The 18,201-nt window shown below is 40.7% G+C and overlaps 1 protein-coding gene across 5 annotated transcripts in view; it reads right to left on the bottom strand.

Annotated features, from left to right (window-relative positions):
* nos1apa (nitric oxide synthase 1 (neuronal) adaptor protein a) overlaps positions 1–18,201 on the bottom strand; it is a 163,882-nt gene that overhangs the window by 41,565 nt on the left and 104,116 nt on the right. For 3 of the 5 annotated variants that reach the window (XM_029499236.1, XM_029499235.1, XM_029499237.1), the window contains exon 7: positions 14,563–14,780. In XM_029499236.1, the coding sequence (XP_029355096.1) occupies positions 14,563–14,780 (218 nt within the window). Of the gene's footprint in view, positions 1–14,550; positions 14,781–18,201 lie in introns of all 5 variants that reach the window. The other 2 variants (XM_029499240.1, XM_029499238.1) reach the window with 1 other exon arrangement.

Below are 18,201 nucleotides of genomic sequence, written 5' to 3'. Positions count from 1 at the left end.
ATCAGGACAAGCAATAGCACCCAAAAAGTGCCCCAGAGAACAAGACATTATCAAAACAAGAATCTGAATTTGAAATGTAGAACTGCTACAGTGGTGCTGAGAATGCAGATCAGCAGAACTGAAATGTTTCACTTCAAAGATAATGAGCACTGTGACTCAGTTCTTCTTCTGACGCCAACAAGCATTCTAATGTTTACAAGGTCAATGGAACCGATGAAACTCTCTCTTCTACATTTTTTCTTTTTTGTTACGTAGACATGGTACATCAATGCTTAACTGTAGCATCAATGGACTATTTGGTATTTGAAGACAATGATGAGATCCAAATTCCAACATCTATGAATAAAAGTGAATAAAAGTAAATGATGTAAGCTTTAGAGTGTGGACACAAGTGGACACTATTATTGTTTCAGAGTTATGGCTAAAAACTTTAGTCTTTTCATCTGATTTAAAATGTGTGAACAGAGAAACATGAACCACAGCTCCGCCACTGAACACAGCTGGTTCCCCGAGGTGCTCCGAGCAGTTCTGGGGAACGGAGAGCAGATAGCTATTACAGGTGCAATATCCCGTTTATATCTGACATTTTAAGAGTTGGATAAAAAAATATATTAATGATAATTTGATTTTGTGATGGGTCCCTTACAGCAGTGCAGTGCACCAGCTGCACAGTTAATGATTGATGGTCATTGTTGATTGTACAGTATAATTGATGGAGCTTTACTGGTCTCCATAGACAGTGTCACCTATCAGCGAATGCACCAGCAAAACATCAAACACCTGCATTGCTGTCAAATCTAAACAACAGGGTGATTGAATCAAAACGTCACGTTGACCAGGGCACACAAATTTCTTCAAACTGGCTGTACTTTCTACACATGGTGGGGCTGGCAAACAGCATGAACACCTGATTAAATTGAACTGGAACCTGTCTTAAGGAACTCATGCCAAAACACTTAATCATTTGTCTCTCCTTCAAAACACTGTGGTGACACACTGACAATGGTTTATGTGCACAAACTGGCACATGCAGACACACACAATGAGAACCATTCTGCATGAGAGGGATATCTGACCGATAACCTGTTTGAGCTGGAACTTTTGGGTTAATGAGAAGAAATGATCCTGGTTGGCAGGTTGTTTGGTTCCATCAGCTAATAAAAGGTTGTGTGTGTGAGCATGAAATGAAAATGATGTACAGATGTGCTAGCAGAGATTACTCAGAAGCAGCATAGCGGCGTGGTGGCACTTTCACCTCACACCAAGAAGGTCTCACGTCTCATGAATGAGATTTCTCAGACATTAAATATTATATAAAATGACAAAAACAACCCTAACCCTTTCTCCTTTACTACCTCTTTATTTAATACAGAAACAACTGGCAAACAATGGAAATGAGATTCTCAGCTGTTAACTGTTAATGCAATCAATAAAAGTTCAATAAATGAAAGACGGGCTAAGGTGATAAAGCAGTTAGGCTAACAAAGAGGAAGAAAGTGACATTTGAATTTAAAGATCTGTACACACAGGAACTCTTCTCAATTATGCAGAAACTGAAGGTGGTCACGGATGAAAACAGCCAGCAGTGGGAGAGGGGATATGGGCGAAAAAAGAGATCCCATTTCAAATATATGTGGGCTGTCATCGTTTTAAGCATTATCTGCTCTCACTTTCACTATCCAAGATAAATCTATTACCCCTGAAAATACGAGAGCAGAACCAGTAATGATTTTTCTGATTTGCGAGTGTTTAATCACCAAAGATGGAGAAAAACTGGAAAAAAAAAGCTTTAATGTCAAAGTCACAAAGGGGTTATCATAGATGTCTTGCATGAAGAAGCATTAGGGATTAGCAGCATTGCAACTCTACACATCCTGAAGCCCATTTCAGCTCAGTGTTCTGGAGCAAAAAAAAAGAAAGAAAGAAAGAAAAAAGAAACCTGAAATAAGAACACCTCAATAGTTCTGAAAATATGCTACAAAAATCTGAATTTGCATTTGTCATTTGGACAAAACCAAAAAGTTAATGGTAAAATTTAATGGCTAATTTAGCTCTGTGTCTTAGATGTGATTCATTAGGTTTATTAAGAGTGTTTTTGAGGTTCACAGTGTTGCCATCTAACTCCTGGTTGAAAATGGGAAATGAGATGGGGTGTGCGTGGAGCCGAGACCAAATAATCACTCAAAGTAGTAATGCCTTCAATTATGTAGAACTCTAAGCTTTAATTAAATGTAAACAGGGAAGCTTTATAAATATTCAACCACCATACGAGATGACAGCTATTTGCTACGATTTTAGCCAAAAGAACAAAGTCACTTTAGGATTTGAGTGCATCAAGACTCCATTGCTGTGATATTGTTTCAGAATAATTCTGCCTCCTGGTGATCACAAGTCCTGTAATGCAACTTTAACAGCACATTAGTTGCCAAAATTACAAACATAAGTGATGAAACAACAAATGAAACGCAAATGTTTTCTCCTTCAGGACAAAACCAAATTAGCTTGTTGAAAAACATTACGTTGTCCTGACCAACTTAGCCACTTAGTATAATTTAAAAAATGCCTGTGCACAATGGTTCTGAACTGCTATGAAGATTGCATATCACATTTTTCTCAGGAGCCAATTCTGCCACAGAACCAAAAATACGTGAACGACCAAGGAGGGGTTATGACAATGAAAGAAAAATGCCAGGAAAGACACTTAATTGTGTATTTGCGGACTTTTATCAGACAAAGATTATTTGAATGATCCATTATCTGTCAACTCAAAGTTGGTTGACTCGGAGGTTTCATGTCATGTGACAATAAGACAAAATCAGAGGCAAACATTGGATCATCACGAATGATAATTTTCCACTATGTGTCCACAGAAACCCACATCCCAACACACACACACGTGTCTTTGTAATTTTACTGATTGAAAGCCGAAATGTTCAAACGTTTTTTTACTCTCTCTGTACTGTGTTTACTGCACACAATAAGAAACTGTAAACTGAAGCCATTTTACTGTGTAGCTCACTCACTCACTCATCTTCTACCGCTTATCTGTTTCCGGGTCGCGGGGCTTGCTTAGTCAATCCAAACCACGCTCTGGACAAGGGCACATCCTGGACAGGTCGCCAGTCCATTGCAGTGCCAACACAGAGACAGACAAAGAGCCACTCACACTCGCACTCTGCACTACCTATGAGCAATTCAGAGTTGCCAGTCAACCTAGATATGCATGTCTTTGGACTGTGGGAGGAAACTAATGCAAGCATGGGGGGAACATGCAAACTTCACACAGGAAGGCCCCAGGCCTGGGCAGTTAAAGCCAATTATACAAGACAGTAGAGTAAAGTGTTCAAATTGAGGTGGGAAGGGGGGTTAAGAGGAGGGAGGGGGAAAAAACAGTCCACTACTGAAAATCCTCATGAAAAACTGTTCCCCTGAGGTAAAGTTAGCTATTACCATCCAATTCCCACCCAAACATATACTTATACAGGTTGTTAGCAACCAGCTGGAGTCTGTCTTTATCTTTTAGCCTCTCGATGAAGAAGATAAAAAAGAAATGAAAAGGGAAAATGAGACAGAAATAAAACTAAAGATAGATGACATCGGATGAAAGAAGTCTTAGCCCCAACCACACACAGACGGACACAGGCAATAAAGTACTAACAGCTTTGTGAGCTTCTGGATTCCTTCACTGCTGACAGCCTCAGACAGAAATTTTTAACTTTATCTAGGGTTCCTGAGAAAAAAGGCGATAATATATATCACGCAATCAACTCTAACAGCCACTATAAAGTAGCTGTTAGAGGCCACGTCTGGACTGATAAGTTCCAATTTCAAAATGAAAATGAACACTGTATCAGAAATAACTTGAGTAAATAGTAACACACCTGAAATCTGCATACACTGGGCATGTGCTTGCTCAGTTATAATCCTAGTCATATGGTTATTGGAGCCATATACAGGGTGGTTCCCAAAAGTTCCTACTTGCCGACAAGCCTTGTGACTGTTTCCTTTACAGTGTTTTGACAAGCAGTGCTGTATATCCACGGAGAAGCAGTCCTTGACCAGAATTGGTCTTTAAATTCCCCCATTTCATTTGTGAACTCTTATAATTTTTCTGATTTACTTTTGACAGAACACAGACAACAGTCCAGACAGCTGTGTAAGATGCATTACCTAAGCAGAACTGAAGAGACGGTGCCCTTTAACATCACAAAATGTCTACTGGCAGCAGTTGATTCTGATCTCTCAAGGATATTATCGCTGGGAGCATAGCCATCAAAGTTATTGCATTTTCTGCTATGAAATATTGCCCTTCCTTTTGAAAATGTTACGGTGCGATTTGTCATCTTTGTGCAGTCATTTAGAGGAATAAAAGATCAATGCTCAAGAATGAAAACAAATCATAGGCATCACAGTGCAATTTAAATAATGTTTTATTTATGTTGTTGACTTTTTCATAGTTTATCTTTGTATCTATATGTTGGATTACTATTGCAGAAAGTAGGCAGCACAGCGGCATAGTGGGGAGCGCTGTTGTCTCACAACAAGAAGGTTGCAAGTTCAGTTCCTGGCCTGGTGCTTTTCTGTGCAGACTTTGTATGTTCTCCCCGAGCTTCATGTACTCTGGGTTCCTCCCACCATTTAAAGACATGCATGTCTAGGTTGATTGGTGACTGTACATTTCCTGTAGATGTGAGTGTGAGTGGTTGTTCATCTCTGTCTCTGTGTGTTGGCCCTGTGATAGTTCTGCGACCTGTCCAGAGTGTACCCGCCTTCGTCCAATGTCAGCTGGGATTGGCTCCAGAACCCCCCACGACCCAGAAACGGATGAGCGGTAGAAGACCTCTTTGCACCTCTAGGCACCTCTTGGACTTCGAGCTTCCAAGTCTGAGTAAACTTGACGGTCAAACTAAGCAGACTTTGTGTATAGAGATCCTGTTAAACTTCTGTATGATTATGCTGCATGTTTTCATGGAGTGCACACATGAGAATATAGCCACAGGGTGACAGCAGTCACTGATTGTCTGGTTAGGCTGTACTAAGGTGGAAGGCGGGGAGGGATGAGTGAATGGGGGGTGGAGAGTTTAAGTTTTCCTTTTTTTTTTGGTTATCCTATATTAGATCAGTATTTTTAGATTGTGTAAAGTGGAATCTTAAAATGTAAATGGCAATATGCATTTTCAGAGAGGTGATTTAGTGTCTGGGGGGCCCTTCACAGTGTAATGGTAGGATCCAGGTGTTAGATGTCTGAGGGTGGCAGGATGGTGAGGGAAGGAGTCAGACTGGGAACCTCTGTTGGGATCTGCTGCTGCTACATTCTGCCAACTGTTGGTGGACAGTTGTTCGTTGCCATAATTAAAGAAGAAAAAGAAAACAAAGCTCTGAAAACAAGGAAACCCATTGGTTGATGCTGCTTATTTCTCCACCACACTCCAGCCCTCGATCACTCTGGCTCTTGTGCTGTTTGTAGAGGTACATTAAAAACAAAAAAGTTTTTTAGCCCTTCAACTACTCATGGCCCCGTCTTACATAATTTTGTGACCCAGATTTATTAGACACTGTTTTGCAGAGAGGTAAACTTTTGTGCACCCAAGTGATGTGATCTATTATGGACCTCTACACAATACCTGACAATACCTGTGGCCCACTTTGGAAAAAAATATTAAATGTGATCAGTAAATGGAAGCTAATAGAGTGTGAAGCCAAGTGACAGAAACACAGGCAGAGAAAGAAAGAGGGGAGAAACAAAGCTTGTGTGTGGAAGTGAAAATATTCATGAACATTTGAGTTGGTGGAAACCTGAGACATTGTCTGATAATCCTATTCTGGACTGATTCTGCTCTGCTGAGGGTCAACAACAACAACTGAAGGTCAACAATTTACACTGCATGATACAGCACAGCTGACAAGTAAGGGGAAAACCATCCCATATAGGTAGAGAAAAATAAAATCATCAGACGGCAAAGCTATCACAACAAACAAACTAGAATTGGAAATCTTTTGTCTCCCTGTTATAAATGGGTCAACAGATAGATTGGATTTTTATCGCCTGCTTGTGTGGGAAGAATATTGAAAAGATAAATCTCTGTCCTGTTAGGCTGCTGACCAGCCAGGGAATACAGCCAAGTGTGACTATGTGTCCCTGCTTCACAAACATCACAAGTTTAGGCCTAAAGGGAAGTACATTTTTGTAATTCTTGGACCACCAAAAATGGCCCCTGGTTTGTTATTTAGTGGCTGTTACGTGTGGGATGTGGGCACAATACTGCAACACTGCCTGTGGGAGTGTTTTCTCTGTGTCTCCCTCTCTCTCTCTGTATGTGTTTCTTGGTAGGAATGAAGCACCAATTACTCCATGAGAGAAAAGGCGGACCTGAGAGGTGGCGTGGAGACACACCTGACAGCAGCAGTAGCTTCTTTCCCCTTCTTATTTTTGGTTTTCTTCTCAACATGACTTGGAGTGTTGGGTTTTGATAATTTAGTTTGGGATGGAGATTACCAGTCCGGTTTTCGGGTTTAGGGTTTGGTGAGGCTGTAACAGTGACAGACATACTTAAAATGTCCAGACACTGGTTTCTCTAGATAAAAGGAACAACAATGTATTAATTAAAATATTCTAATCTGATGTCAATTTGGCAATGGTCTCTGAAATGTCATTATTTAATTTTTATGGTTACATGTGAATTTAAGTTAAATAAGTTTATTTGCGTTACTTCAGTTCATATTTCTGCACATTTCAGCTTTAAAATATGTCCATTTGTCCTTCACTCACTTTACTTGATTGTTTGTACAAATTTGAAGATAACCTGTTTATCAGAATGGGATGGACCCGGAAATTTGAAATGCAGAAACACAATGTGTCCGGTTCTGACAATAAAATAAAAGGACATCTCTACATTAAACTGACCTCTGTCACTATGAACAGACTCTTCTTAATGAATGTCAAATTTGAAGAAAATCCCCTCAAGTCCTTACTGAGCATCATGGTCAAAAGAATGGCATGACACACACACACACACACACATACATAAAAAACCTAAACACAAAACATAATGCCACCTCCTGTAGCGCTACACTCAGTGTGCAGACCTGCTAGACAACATCTGAAAGTGGGCCCGAGGCAAAAACTCTATTGCAGCTTTTGTTACACAGCGTCACTTGAAAGTGCAGAAGTCCAGGTGAATGCACAAGCATATTCTACATATCTCCATGCACAGAAAAACAGCAGCTCTGACTTAAACTTCTTTGCAATCCTCTTTTTGTTTCTTTACTCAATCAATGGCTTTTAACTGAAGTCGTAGATTATCACTTGCCTTTTTGAAACAAGTAAAATTTAGTTGTCTTTCAAATGAGATTTTTGTCTTTCTAATTTGTCCCCTTTAAAAGTTAGCATCCTGGCTCTGGACCGACATCCCTGGTAGGATTGATGCTTGCTGCCCCCTGATTCCTTTGGGACCAGTGGAATGCAGGGCACCAAGGGATTTGTCAGCCTAACAGGAGCTGACAGGGAAAGAATGAACTTTGGCACTCATGCTTTCTCTTTCATTAGCTTCCAGGAAACCCCCATAGTTAGCTAGCGAACTGCTAGCGAACACACACATACACACATAGAAAAATACCCACGCACATCTTATTCAGTGTTATCTTTCCACTGCTCTTGTCCCTGCACATTCCCATTGAATCTGTCAAGCTTTTAAGAGTGACAAATCAGTCACATTCAGTATGTGTATGCACAAAAGCAGCGACACACACAGACACTTCCTCCAATGACCTGAGAATGGAGGTCACTGCTGAGAGCTCGTTGTTTCAGTGATTTCACGGCATGTTGCTTTCGATCAGGTGCTGTAATGAAAGGTTTCATAACGCTACGTGGGGACCCAGAGACTGTTAACCTCTTCATGCAGAGGCTGTTTTTGGCAATTTCCGCCTGTTTTTGTATCACTGCAAATAAAGCTTTATAACTACAGAAGTACTAATCCCCAAACTACTAAATGAAAGAAGACATCTGCACCTTTACATCTATTGAATTGAGTCATTCCCTAAAAAATAGGGCCATCGAAAAAACAATATTTTGGGAAAAGTAAAAAGAGTTTGAAATTTTGTGTGAAAACAGTGATATCTCAAAATCTTCATTATGAATTAGGTTGAATTTTACATAAATGGTTCATACACTCCCTGTCCACATGTGTACCAAATTTTAGGTTGATAGGTAAAAAATACTGAGGCACTATAGAGTTTTTACCAAACAGTGCCCCTTGGCGATCTCCAGTCTGCCAAATCTATCCAAAAGGGTCCAATTTGGCTAAAATGCACACTGCAGGATTTCAGTCAACAGACAACCTTTTGGGGCCAATCACAAACATGATTGCTTTTAGGAACACCAATTACAAAAGTAAAATTCCATTTGAAAATTGCATTGGGATTAACATATGGTGTCCAAAACCTATCCAAACACAAATTTGACCTATTTTTGCCTGTTTTATGTTGTTATTTTGAAGCTTTATAACTCCAGAAGTAAACCCGCAACTATCAGTGATGGATTAAAATTAACAAAGGCCTTGAAAATATGAATTTATGAAATTTCATGTATTGTCTTTTATTATTCATTTCATTACATTACATTAAAACTTGGAGCAGTAAAAACACACTTTTTGTCGAGATGTCTATTGTTTACTTATTGACACTGAGAGGAGAGCCAACAAAGGCACCAGCTGGCTCTAGGGTGGTGTCATCGACGTTGCTCTCCTTTTCGTCCTCACTGTACAACATTTGCAGCAGCTCCGTCGGTGTAAACACCCTATTCGCCATGTTGGTGTAAAAAAGTGTCAAAACTTCCCCACAACAGTAACAAAAACGACGGTAAAAACCAATTACACACTGAGTTAAAGGGAAATCCGGGCCAACTGTGTGCGTCACTGCGTGTATGACTCGTGTGGCTCAGCTCCGGTTATGCAGCCCTTATTTGGGGTGAAGGAATGGCCCAAATCAGGGATTGTTATACGTCAGAGAAAACCTCAGGGCCTCTGCTATTGGATGGAAATTTTGTTTTCAAAGTGCCTTTGATTGACAGGAGACGATGCATTACACTAGCTCTATGCATAGTTAGCTGTAATGCTGCTTCATGAGCTTCAAAGAAACTTCAAACAAACTCAGGTTGACAACACGGCAGCATAGTGATTAGCGCTGTTTCCCTGCAATAAGAAGGTCGCAGGTTTGGTTCCCAGCATGGGGCTTTATTGTGTGGAGTTTGCATGTTCTCCCTGTGTCTGTTTGGGTTTCCTCTAGGTACCATTGTCCAAAGACATGCATGTTTGGGTTAATGGGTCACTCTAAATTGTCTGAGCGTGAATGGTTGTTGGTCTCTCTCTGTGTGTTGGCCCTATGATGGACTCCCCACAACCTGGAAACAGTTAATTGTTTGAATTAATGTCTGTTCACTTGGGGTTGTATGAAAAAAACAAAACACTAGAGCGATGCTCAAGTGACCTCCACATACATGGACAATACCACTTAAACACTTTATTAAGGGTGGAGAAACATTATGGATTTGGTCTAACTGCATCTGGGATTGCCAATTTGCTATTGACTTTATGTATTTTATATCTTCATCGTTTATGTATGTTTTATTGTTTTATGTATGGAACGTATGTATGCTCTCTCGGTCAGGACTCCCTGGACGAAGAGATCTTTGTTTCTCAATGGGACATCTACTGGATAAATAAAGGTTAAATAAATAAATAAAATAAAATGGACTGCATTTTAACAGAGAAAAGCCCCAGGAAGTGGCTGAGTGCAGCATTCTGAGGGAGGAGGGCCGGTAAACTAGATACCTTCACAAAACAAAACAATTAGTCCTCAGATTGTTAACCCACAAGCAGACCAGGAAGAGCCTGCACTTAATGTAGACAGAAAAGTTAAATTAATTAAACTGTATTTTAAGCAATTTCACAAGGGGGAAAGACTTGTAAAGCCCACAGAGGTGCAAACGCTTCCAAAAATCCCATCATATTCGGAGCTTCATTGCACCGAGACATGCTGGGGTTTTTGTCCCTTTAAACTAGAGTGTCAGCTCTTTCTAGCAATGCTGATGTGTTTGTTTGTCAGTGACTTCAGTTGATCAACAAAGAAAAAAGTTAGTTCAGATTTAGATCACTCTGACTCTTTGACTGGAGCTTTGCTGTTTTACTTTTCTGTGTTTATCCATCGATTTTCATCCTCCATCTCTCCAGTGATGTCTCGAGTCACATTTCTACATTAGATGCTCCTTTTGGCTCTGGTGGGTGATGCCACAGCCAATCAGAGTGTGTCATTCCTTGCTGAGGCCTAGCTGTCAGCTGCTTAAATAATCAAAGTCTCTGGGATCAATCCTGTATTTTTCTGTTTTCAGAGTGAGAAGCTAGTCTGAATTTAGTGCAATGACAGATGTGGACAATAATGTTTAGTAATGTTTAGAGTATTAGAGGTTTTGGGGTGGATTTTTCAGCATTATTGTTCTCCTATATTTACTCAAAGCCACAGCCTTTTGTCTGCGTAAAAAAAAGTTGTCACCTTCAGTTATCTCAATTTTGTTGCTGGGAGCAGTTGTTGTGAAACATGTAAAAGAAATACACTTTTATGTGCTCTCAGCAATGTTTCATCTTGAAAATATAAAGGGCAGTAATTTTTCCAAATTGTTTTGAGACTATAAATGGCATTTCCCTGAATACAGTACAGTGAGGATAGAGGATATGGAGCTTGTCCAGCTGCTTGCTCTCTCTCAGCAGTGGCCATCAGTGGGAAGTGATAAAAAGAAAAACAAAAAGATCATAAAATGATTATGATTCAACATTGCTGCCAACTGGATGCAGAGCCAATGGTCTTGAGCCAAAGAGTTATGTAATAAACATCATCATGCACTGTCCCCCATTGTGCATTGCTGCATTGTGCAGCGTGTTTCTCCCAGTGCTGCTTCTATCAAAGACAAAATTACACCCCAGCTTGATGTTGGAAATCCCGGCTACTAGGCCACTCGTCCAGCTGAGCCACAAAACCATGCTCTCTCCACCGAGGGGGGCCAGAGGGCATTTCCCCAGTTTTTTAGAGAGCTGCCGCTCATATTTCCAACAACCTGGATGACTGCAGCAGTCTTAAAGCTCAGCTGCCAACATAAAGCGGACAGAGGTTGGTCTTAGTGCTGGTTATACAGACATGACATCAAAGCTAGAGCTGTTTTTTATTCATGGTCTCCAGGAAAGACATTAAAAGTAGACATTCGAGTGTAAACTTTGGATATCCAGAGTTACACTTTTGGGTCGGCCTGGCGGGTTGAGAGTGAACTTCTGATTTCCCGTCAGGTTTTCCAAAGATCAACTCAGACCATGTGTGTCCTACTCTTTGACAAGCCACAGTTGAAGTTCCGCTAGTATGGCTTGTTGTGGTACGGCTTACACATGGCACCATTTGTTGGGGCCTGATGTCGGGGCCTGGGCCAGTTGCATTGGCGATTTACTATCAAAAATGGATTAAACTATTCCAAGTCAGGAGAGCTAATCCAAGAGAGAAGAAGAAGAGAAGAAGAAAAACTATCAAATTCTGTTTCGTACATTATTCCTGGATGGCATGGCTCATTAGTTCAGAAGCTCTAAGGCTCCTCATAAACCCAGTACACACTGCCCATCTGCCCCAAATTTTGTACACATGCTGCAGGTCCTGCTCTATTTCATACTGCATGTTAAAAAATGACTCAATGGCGGCAACTTGAAAATTTAGAAAGCCAAGCCTCTCGCTCAGGAATGACATACATGAACCAAAATTGGTACACATATGTATCATGGCGAGCTGCACAAAATCATCCAAATTACTTCATATCAGTATCATCTCAAGACCATGAAGATGGGAAACTATCAAAATCTTTTTTGACTGATTGGTGCAGTGGTTTGGCGGGTTTTTGAGGCTCTACCATGTTTCACCATGAAAAAGAAAGTGCTGATAACTCCACATTGTCCAATCAGGTCCAAATTAATCACTCATGATCAGAGTCCCATCCTTAACAAGACCATTTATTAATAATGAGTCAATTTAGGACGCCACCTACTGGACACAGGAAGTTATTCTCAAGGACCACGTCTCACAGATGAATGAACTACATTTTTCATCAAAATGACTTCACATTCACTGAGTCTTCTCAAGAACTTGAAGATGAAAAACTATCAAAATCTTGGTGTATAGTGGAATTGTAATTAGTGCTGTTGCCCTGCAATAAGAAGGTCATCGTTTCGGTTCCTGGGGCTGGGGCCTTTTCTGTGTGGAATTTGCATGTTCTCCCTGTGCCTGTGTGGGTGGTTGTTAGTCTTTGTCTGTCTCTCTGTGTGTTGGCCCTGTGATAGACTGGTGACCTGTCCAGGATGTACCCCGCCCTCGCACAGTGTGAGCTGGGATTGGCTCCAGCACCCTCATTATGCAAGCATTATCTGATTTGTATATTTACAGGACATGTTCTCCACATTGTACACTTCCACATGACGTAAAACTGATGTGACGCACACCACTTACAACGAAAAGTTTCAGGTTTTGACAAGTTTGCATAGGGGCAATTCTAGGGTCAGTCTGAATTGAGCAGGCGTGTGAGGGCCTGTTCATCGCCTCTTGCAGCTTTAATTTTGTTTTGTTTTTTACACACCTTCTTTCCCTTTCCCTCAAGAGGCCCTGCCTGTCACACTGTAGTGAGGTTGTGTCGTCTTGGTTTTATTTTGTCTTGTCATTTCCTGTTTTATTTTGATATTCCTAACTCTTGCCCTTCCTCATGTATCCTGTGCATCTCCCTGATTACCATTGTTTCCACCTGTTTCCTATTTCCCCCCACATCTTAAATAGTCTGACTTCCCCTTGTCTTGTGCCAGTGTGTTGTCGATTCATGTCCCACACCAGTGCTACATCCATGCCGCAGTCCTTAGATTCTTTGTGTAAGTGTTTGTTCCTTGATTGAGTGAATTTTTGTTTGTAATTTCCATACCTGAGTTTAGCTCTTTTTCCATAGCCTTTTGTGTATCCTCTGTATGAGTGACTTTTTGTTTGTAGATTCTTTTTGGATAGATTTATGTTCATAGATTTTGTGTTTTCCTTGATAAGAGTGATTTTGAGTTCTAGTAACGTTTTATAGAACTACCTTTGATCCTCCGTTTAGTAGCGTGAGTGTATTTCTTTTGTTTTCTTAGTCAGTGATTTAGAACGTTGTGACATTCTTTTAAGTTAATGTTTCATACCCCTGTTTCCTTTTATCACTCGGTCCTGAGATCATTGCTGCAAAGAATAAAGTCTGTGTCTTGCAAAGCCTCTGCATCTGAGTCCTGGCCTGACACTGCCTTTTGTCAGGCTACAGTTGAAAATAAAAAAAAAAAAAAAAATTCTCAATCTGTTTTGCCTGATTAAATAAAGGTTAAATAGAATTTAAAAAAGACTTTAGATTTTCATGCGCTTTATAACTGAATCTGTATGGTGCATTTTCTTCATAAAATGTTTTAATTAATTTGTTCATCTTCCACAGCTCTTCTGTTTCTGGGTCATGGGGGTTGCTGGAGCCAATCCCAGCTCACACTGGGCGAGGGCAGGGTACACCCTGGACGGGTCACCAGTCTACTGCCAATTATGGAGTCCCACATGGTTCGGTACTTGGACCAGTCCTCTTCAATTTATATCTGCTTCCTTTAGGCAACATTATCAGGAAACAGAGCATTAATTTTCACTGTTATGCAGATGGGACTCAGCTGTATTTATCAATGCTTGCTGCTGTCACCAAGTGCTTGCTCATGTGGGATCTGTTGGGTCTCTTTAAATCATTTCATAAAGAGTTTGGTCTAGAACTGCTCTATATGTAAAGTGCCTTAATGTAACTTTGTTATGATTTGGCGCTATATCAATAAATCTGATTTGATTTAATTTGACCTATTGTAGGGCCAACATACAGAGACAGACAAACAACCATGCACACTCAGACCTATGGACAATTTAGAGTCACCATTTAACCCAAACATGCATGTCTTTGGATGGTAGGAGAAAACCAAAGTGCCTGGAGGCAACCCACCAGGCACAGGGAGAACATGCAGACTCCACACAGAAAGGCCCCAGGCCTGGGAACCGAACCCACAACCCTCTTATTGTGGGGCAACAGCACTAACCACTATGCAGCAGTGCTGCCCTCATAAAATTCTTCATAAATACATTTATGTTTGCTCTGACTATACTAAAAATGCAAGAGCATTTGACATTCACGTCAGTTTCTATGATATTTTTTAAAATTAAGTTTTTTTCCTAAAGAGCTGACAGCGAAGAAATGAGACAAATTGAAAGGAGAGAAGATCTTGGTGGTTGTGAGGCAGGTTGTGAGGCAGGTTGTGAGGCAGCTCCTTTACCACTTTAAAAGCAGTCAATGCCTCTTTTCATGATTGAAATGAAGTGCTTGTCTGGAGAAATATTAGGATACCCTTCCTACCTTATCTTCTGCTTTTTAGTGACAAGTCCGTTTCAAGTAGATCAAAACTCACATTTCTTGTCAAAAGATGTTTTAAATGTGGCCACAGTGGGAGTTACCTTGTGATCCATGTGGTTTGCATCAGGTGACTTGGATGTGGCGTCCAAGTCAGTCACTCCTCTGTTAAGGTTTAACTCCTCTGCATCCGGAACCTGACTCGCTTCCTCTGCATCGATGTCTGTCTCCTCTGCAATGACCACCGTCTTCTCCGTGCCTGTTAGTTCCTGAGCTGAGCCGAGGAAAGTACACACACACACAGGTGGATAAGCACGCATGCCTGCATGCACACATGTGGGCATGAGTATGTACACACGCACACATGATGTGGACACACAAACATGCAATCGTGTGAGAAACATTATACAGCCAGAGTGTCAAAGATATGCAACTGAATGCCTTGATATCCTGAAGGCTGGAAATATGTATTAGTTGTTCAGTAATACAACAAACAAGCACAAACAGAACGGAATTATAATCTCTTGCTTGCTGCAAGTTTCCATTTTGAATTTTGAGTTGTTCAACAATGTTCTAGATGTGGTTAATGAATAAATAATAGAACAAATTGGTCCAAATGCCTCACAGCAAGAAGGTTGTGGGTTCGATTCCTGGGCCTGGGTTTTTTTGTGTGGAGTTGGCATGCCCTTCCTGTGCTTGTGTGGGTTGGGCCTGGGCAGTCCAGTTTCTTCCCACAGTTCAAAGACATGCATGTCTATTGTTGACCGGTGACTCTAAAGCACCAATAGGTCTGACTGGCAGGTGTGTGTGTTGTTAGTTCATGTTTGTCTCTATGTGTTGGTCCTGCAGTGGACTAGCAACCTGTACAGGGTGTGCGCCGCTTTGGTCCAAATGGGATACAGTGTATCCTTCTACAGATATGATTAACAATGGAGATCATTGACTTTACCAGGATTAAATCAATGCAGCCAAACACCAGAATAATTAATTATCGTCCTGGGAAAGTCCCAGATATGTTTTGAAAACCTTCACAGAACTGAGGACAACTCCAACTTCATTCACATGAGCTGCTGAATATTTTACTATTTCAAGTGCATTTGATTTGTCTCACCAGACCACAATCCAACCAGCGTTTGTTGAAGTTGTTGGAACAATACCTTCTCTTCACATTTGTTAACTGCGTGTCACAACCTCACATGGTTCAGAGTAAACTGGAGAGGTAAGCCGGGGTCATTATTCATTTTCCTGTTTAAACCAAGTTAAAACCAACTGTCTGTGGCACAGAATTGCATTTCCTTTCTGCCAACTGAGAAATGACTGTGCTTGTCCCTACAAGGGATTGTGGTCACTGAAGTGGTAAAACTATTTCTCTGCACTAAATAGATGCCAGGAACTAAGAGACTGTTACCTTAAACAATCAATAAAAAACATAAATTAGTATTAAACAGAGTATTAAAATATAAAAACCACTCAAAAGGAGACTGTGCAAACAGCGACACATTTATGACAAATATAAATCTTTTGACCGGAAAGTTGGGGACGCCACCTGCCTTTGGTCGCTCCTTCCATCTAATTGGTCAATGAGCACAGTGGGGTTTATCCTAAACAAATTGATATGTTTCTATGAACGCCTTGCCAGCTTTCTCCTTTGGGGTGCGCAGGGAGAATGTTGCAGTCTAGTGGCTTAGCTCACTGGCCAATTACAGCCAAGTTTCATCCCTGAACATTATGCTGTTGCTTTTTATCTTGAGTAAATCCAGTTTCAACATAGTCTCTATCGAGGGCAATTCCTGCCCAAGCTGCCTTTACTAGGGGGGAATTATGTTTTCAACCCAGGTTTAACTTTTTTTCTGATTAGTTAAACAGTTGTTTTCGTTCTCAACAATGTCACACCTCATGACAATATGACATACCTCATATTTCCAACAAAATTTCAATGCCAATTTTCCACCGCTGGCAAATGATAGCAGTTTGCCGCTGTTTGATGGTTTTGCCAAATGTGGAAAAGGGGTTCCAGTCTTCCAAGTCTCATTGACCAGGGTGATGCAGTTAACAGACAAAGTAGCTGAAACACAATGCAAATAAAATCTTAGAGTCTCTCATGAGTTTTAAAATAGCATTCCAGTTGTAGGGAATCCATTTTTAATGGGAGGAATTGGTCCAAACAGTAGTCTTTGGTTTTTAATGAAGTAGATACAATTAATAATGGACTTCAACACTATTGAATCGACGCTGAAATGCTTGAATATAATAAGATATTCCTATAAAATAAATTTTCGGGGACAGGTGTTGATTTAAGCAGATGGGTTGTGCAAACCTCAAAAGTAAAGATCATTGTTTTCATTCACCTGAACCCTAAAGTAGATTCTATTTGCCACACCAGATCTAAAACCTAAAAACTGTTTGTCCATTCACTAAAAACAATAACACAAGAGTAAAGAAACATGACAGAGAACGGGTAAAGTAAAGGAGGAAAAGGAAGAGGAAGGGTGCTGCTACAAAACAGGATTAACATTTCCTACTTTTTTCATCCTCTCCTGAGGCCAGACTGGATGCTACAGTGACTCACTCTTTCCACACATTTTTCATTCATCCATTCATTTGTCTTCTACCGGTCATCCATTTCCAAGTCATGCAGGGTGCTGGAGCCTAAGTCAGCTAACACTGGGTGAGGGTGGGGTACAGCCTGGATAGGTTGCCATTTCATCATGGGGACAACACACAGAGACAGACAGAGACAAACAACCACTCACAGTCACACTCAGACCTACAGACAATTTATAGTCACCAGTTAACCGAAACTTGATGTCTTTGGACGGTGGGAGGAAGCCAGAGTACCTGGAGGAAACCCACACCGGGAGAACATGCAAACTCCACCCAGAAAGGCCCCAGGCTGGGAACCAAACCCACCACCTTCTTGCTGTGAGGCAACAGTGCTCAATACTATGCTGCCACAGAACAATTTTATCAAACTTTATCTCAGATTACTCACACGGCTTTAGATATGCTGACTTCAACATGTATTTTGGTGTTTATATTTTACTGCCCTCTCTCATCTTCATTTATACTCCTTCAAGCTCTTAGTTCTGGGGTGCATCCCATTGCCACCATCATCTTTGTATATTAATCCCGCCTGCCAGTGCACACAGCTATTAGACACATCTGGTCCCTCAATTTAAGCCTGATATCTGACAATCTGGTACAGGAAGCCTGTGTCCTCTCTTGAAAATGATCATCCTTTAAAAACCTGCTGCCAGCACCAGTCTCACTTCCCTCTCTTCCTCCTGCTCGCTGTCCAGATCAGTGCTTTGCTGTCATTCCTTGTTCTTTGTGCTGCTGTCACGCCATTTTCCTCTTCAACACTTCTCTTCTCAATTTGATCTGCTTGTTTTTTCTTTTATTATTGTGAATTTAACAGAAAAAAAAGAATACGTGTGGGAGACAATGTGTTTTACTATATCACCAAATGCCAATACAGAAAGTCAGCAACTTTGCGCTAGGTCTGTATAAACTGAAGATAAATTCTCAAATAGGGCATAGTGGAGGTGTGAGGATACCGAATCAAAGTAAATTGCGTTAGAGGTTCAACACACTGGCTTCAATCAGTACATTACTATGTTTTTTACACTCGAGTCATTGTGAGTGAATTTGAATTTGCTCCTCTTTCAGGGTTTTCCCCTGCTATATACTATTTGATACTCATAAAAATGACAATTGCGATTTAAAGTATAGAACAATTTAGC

The sequence above is a fragment of the Echeneis naucrates genome, chromosome 4, assembly GCF_900963305.1.
Source record: "Echeneis naucrates chromosome 4, fEcheNa1.1, whole genome shotgun sequence".
Lineage (NCBI taxonomy): Eukaryota > Metazoa > Chordata > Actinopteri > Carangiformes > Echeneidae > Echeneis > Echeneis naucrates.
The sequence above is the reverse complement of the archived record's forward strand: the minus strand, read 5'-3'. Positions and strand labels throughout refer to the sequence as shown.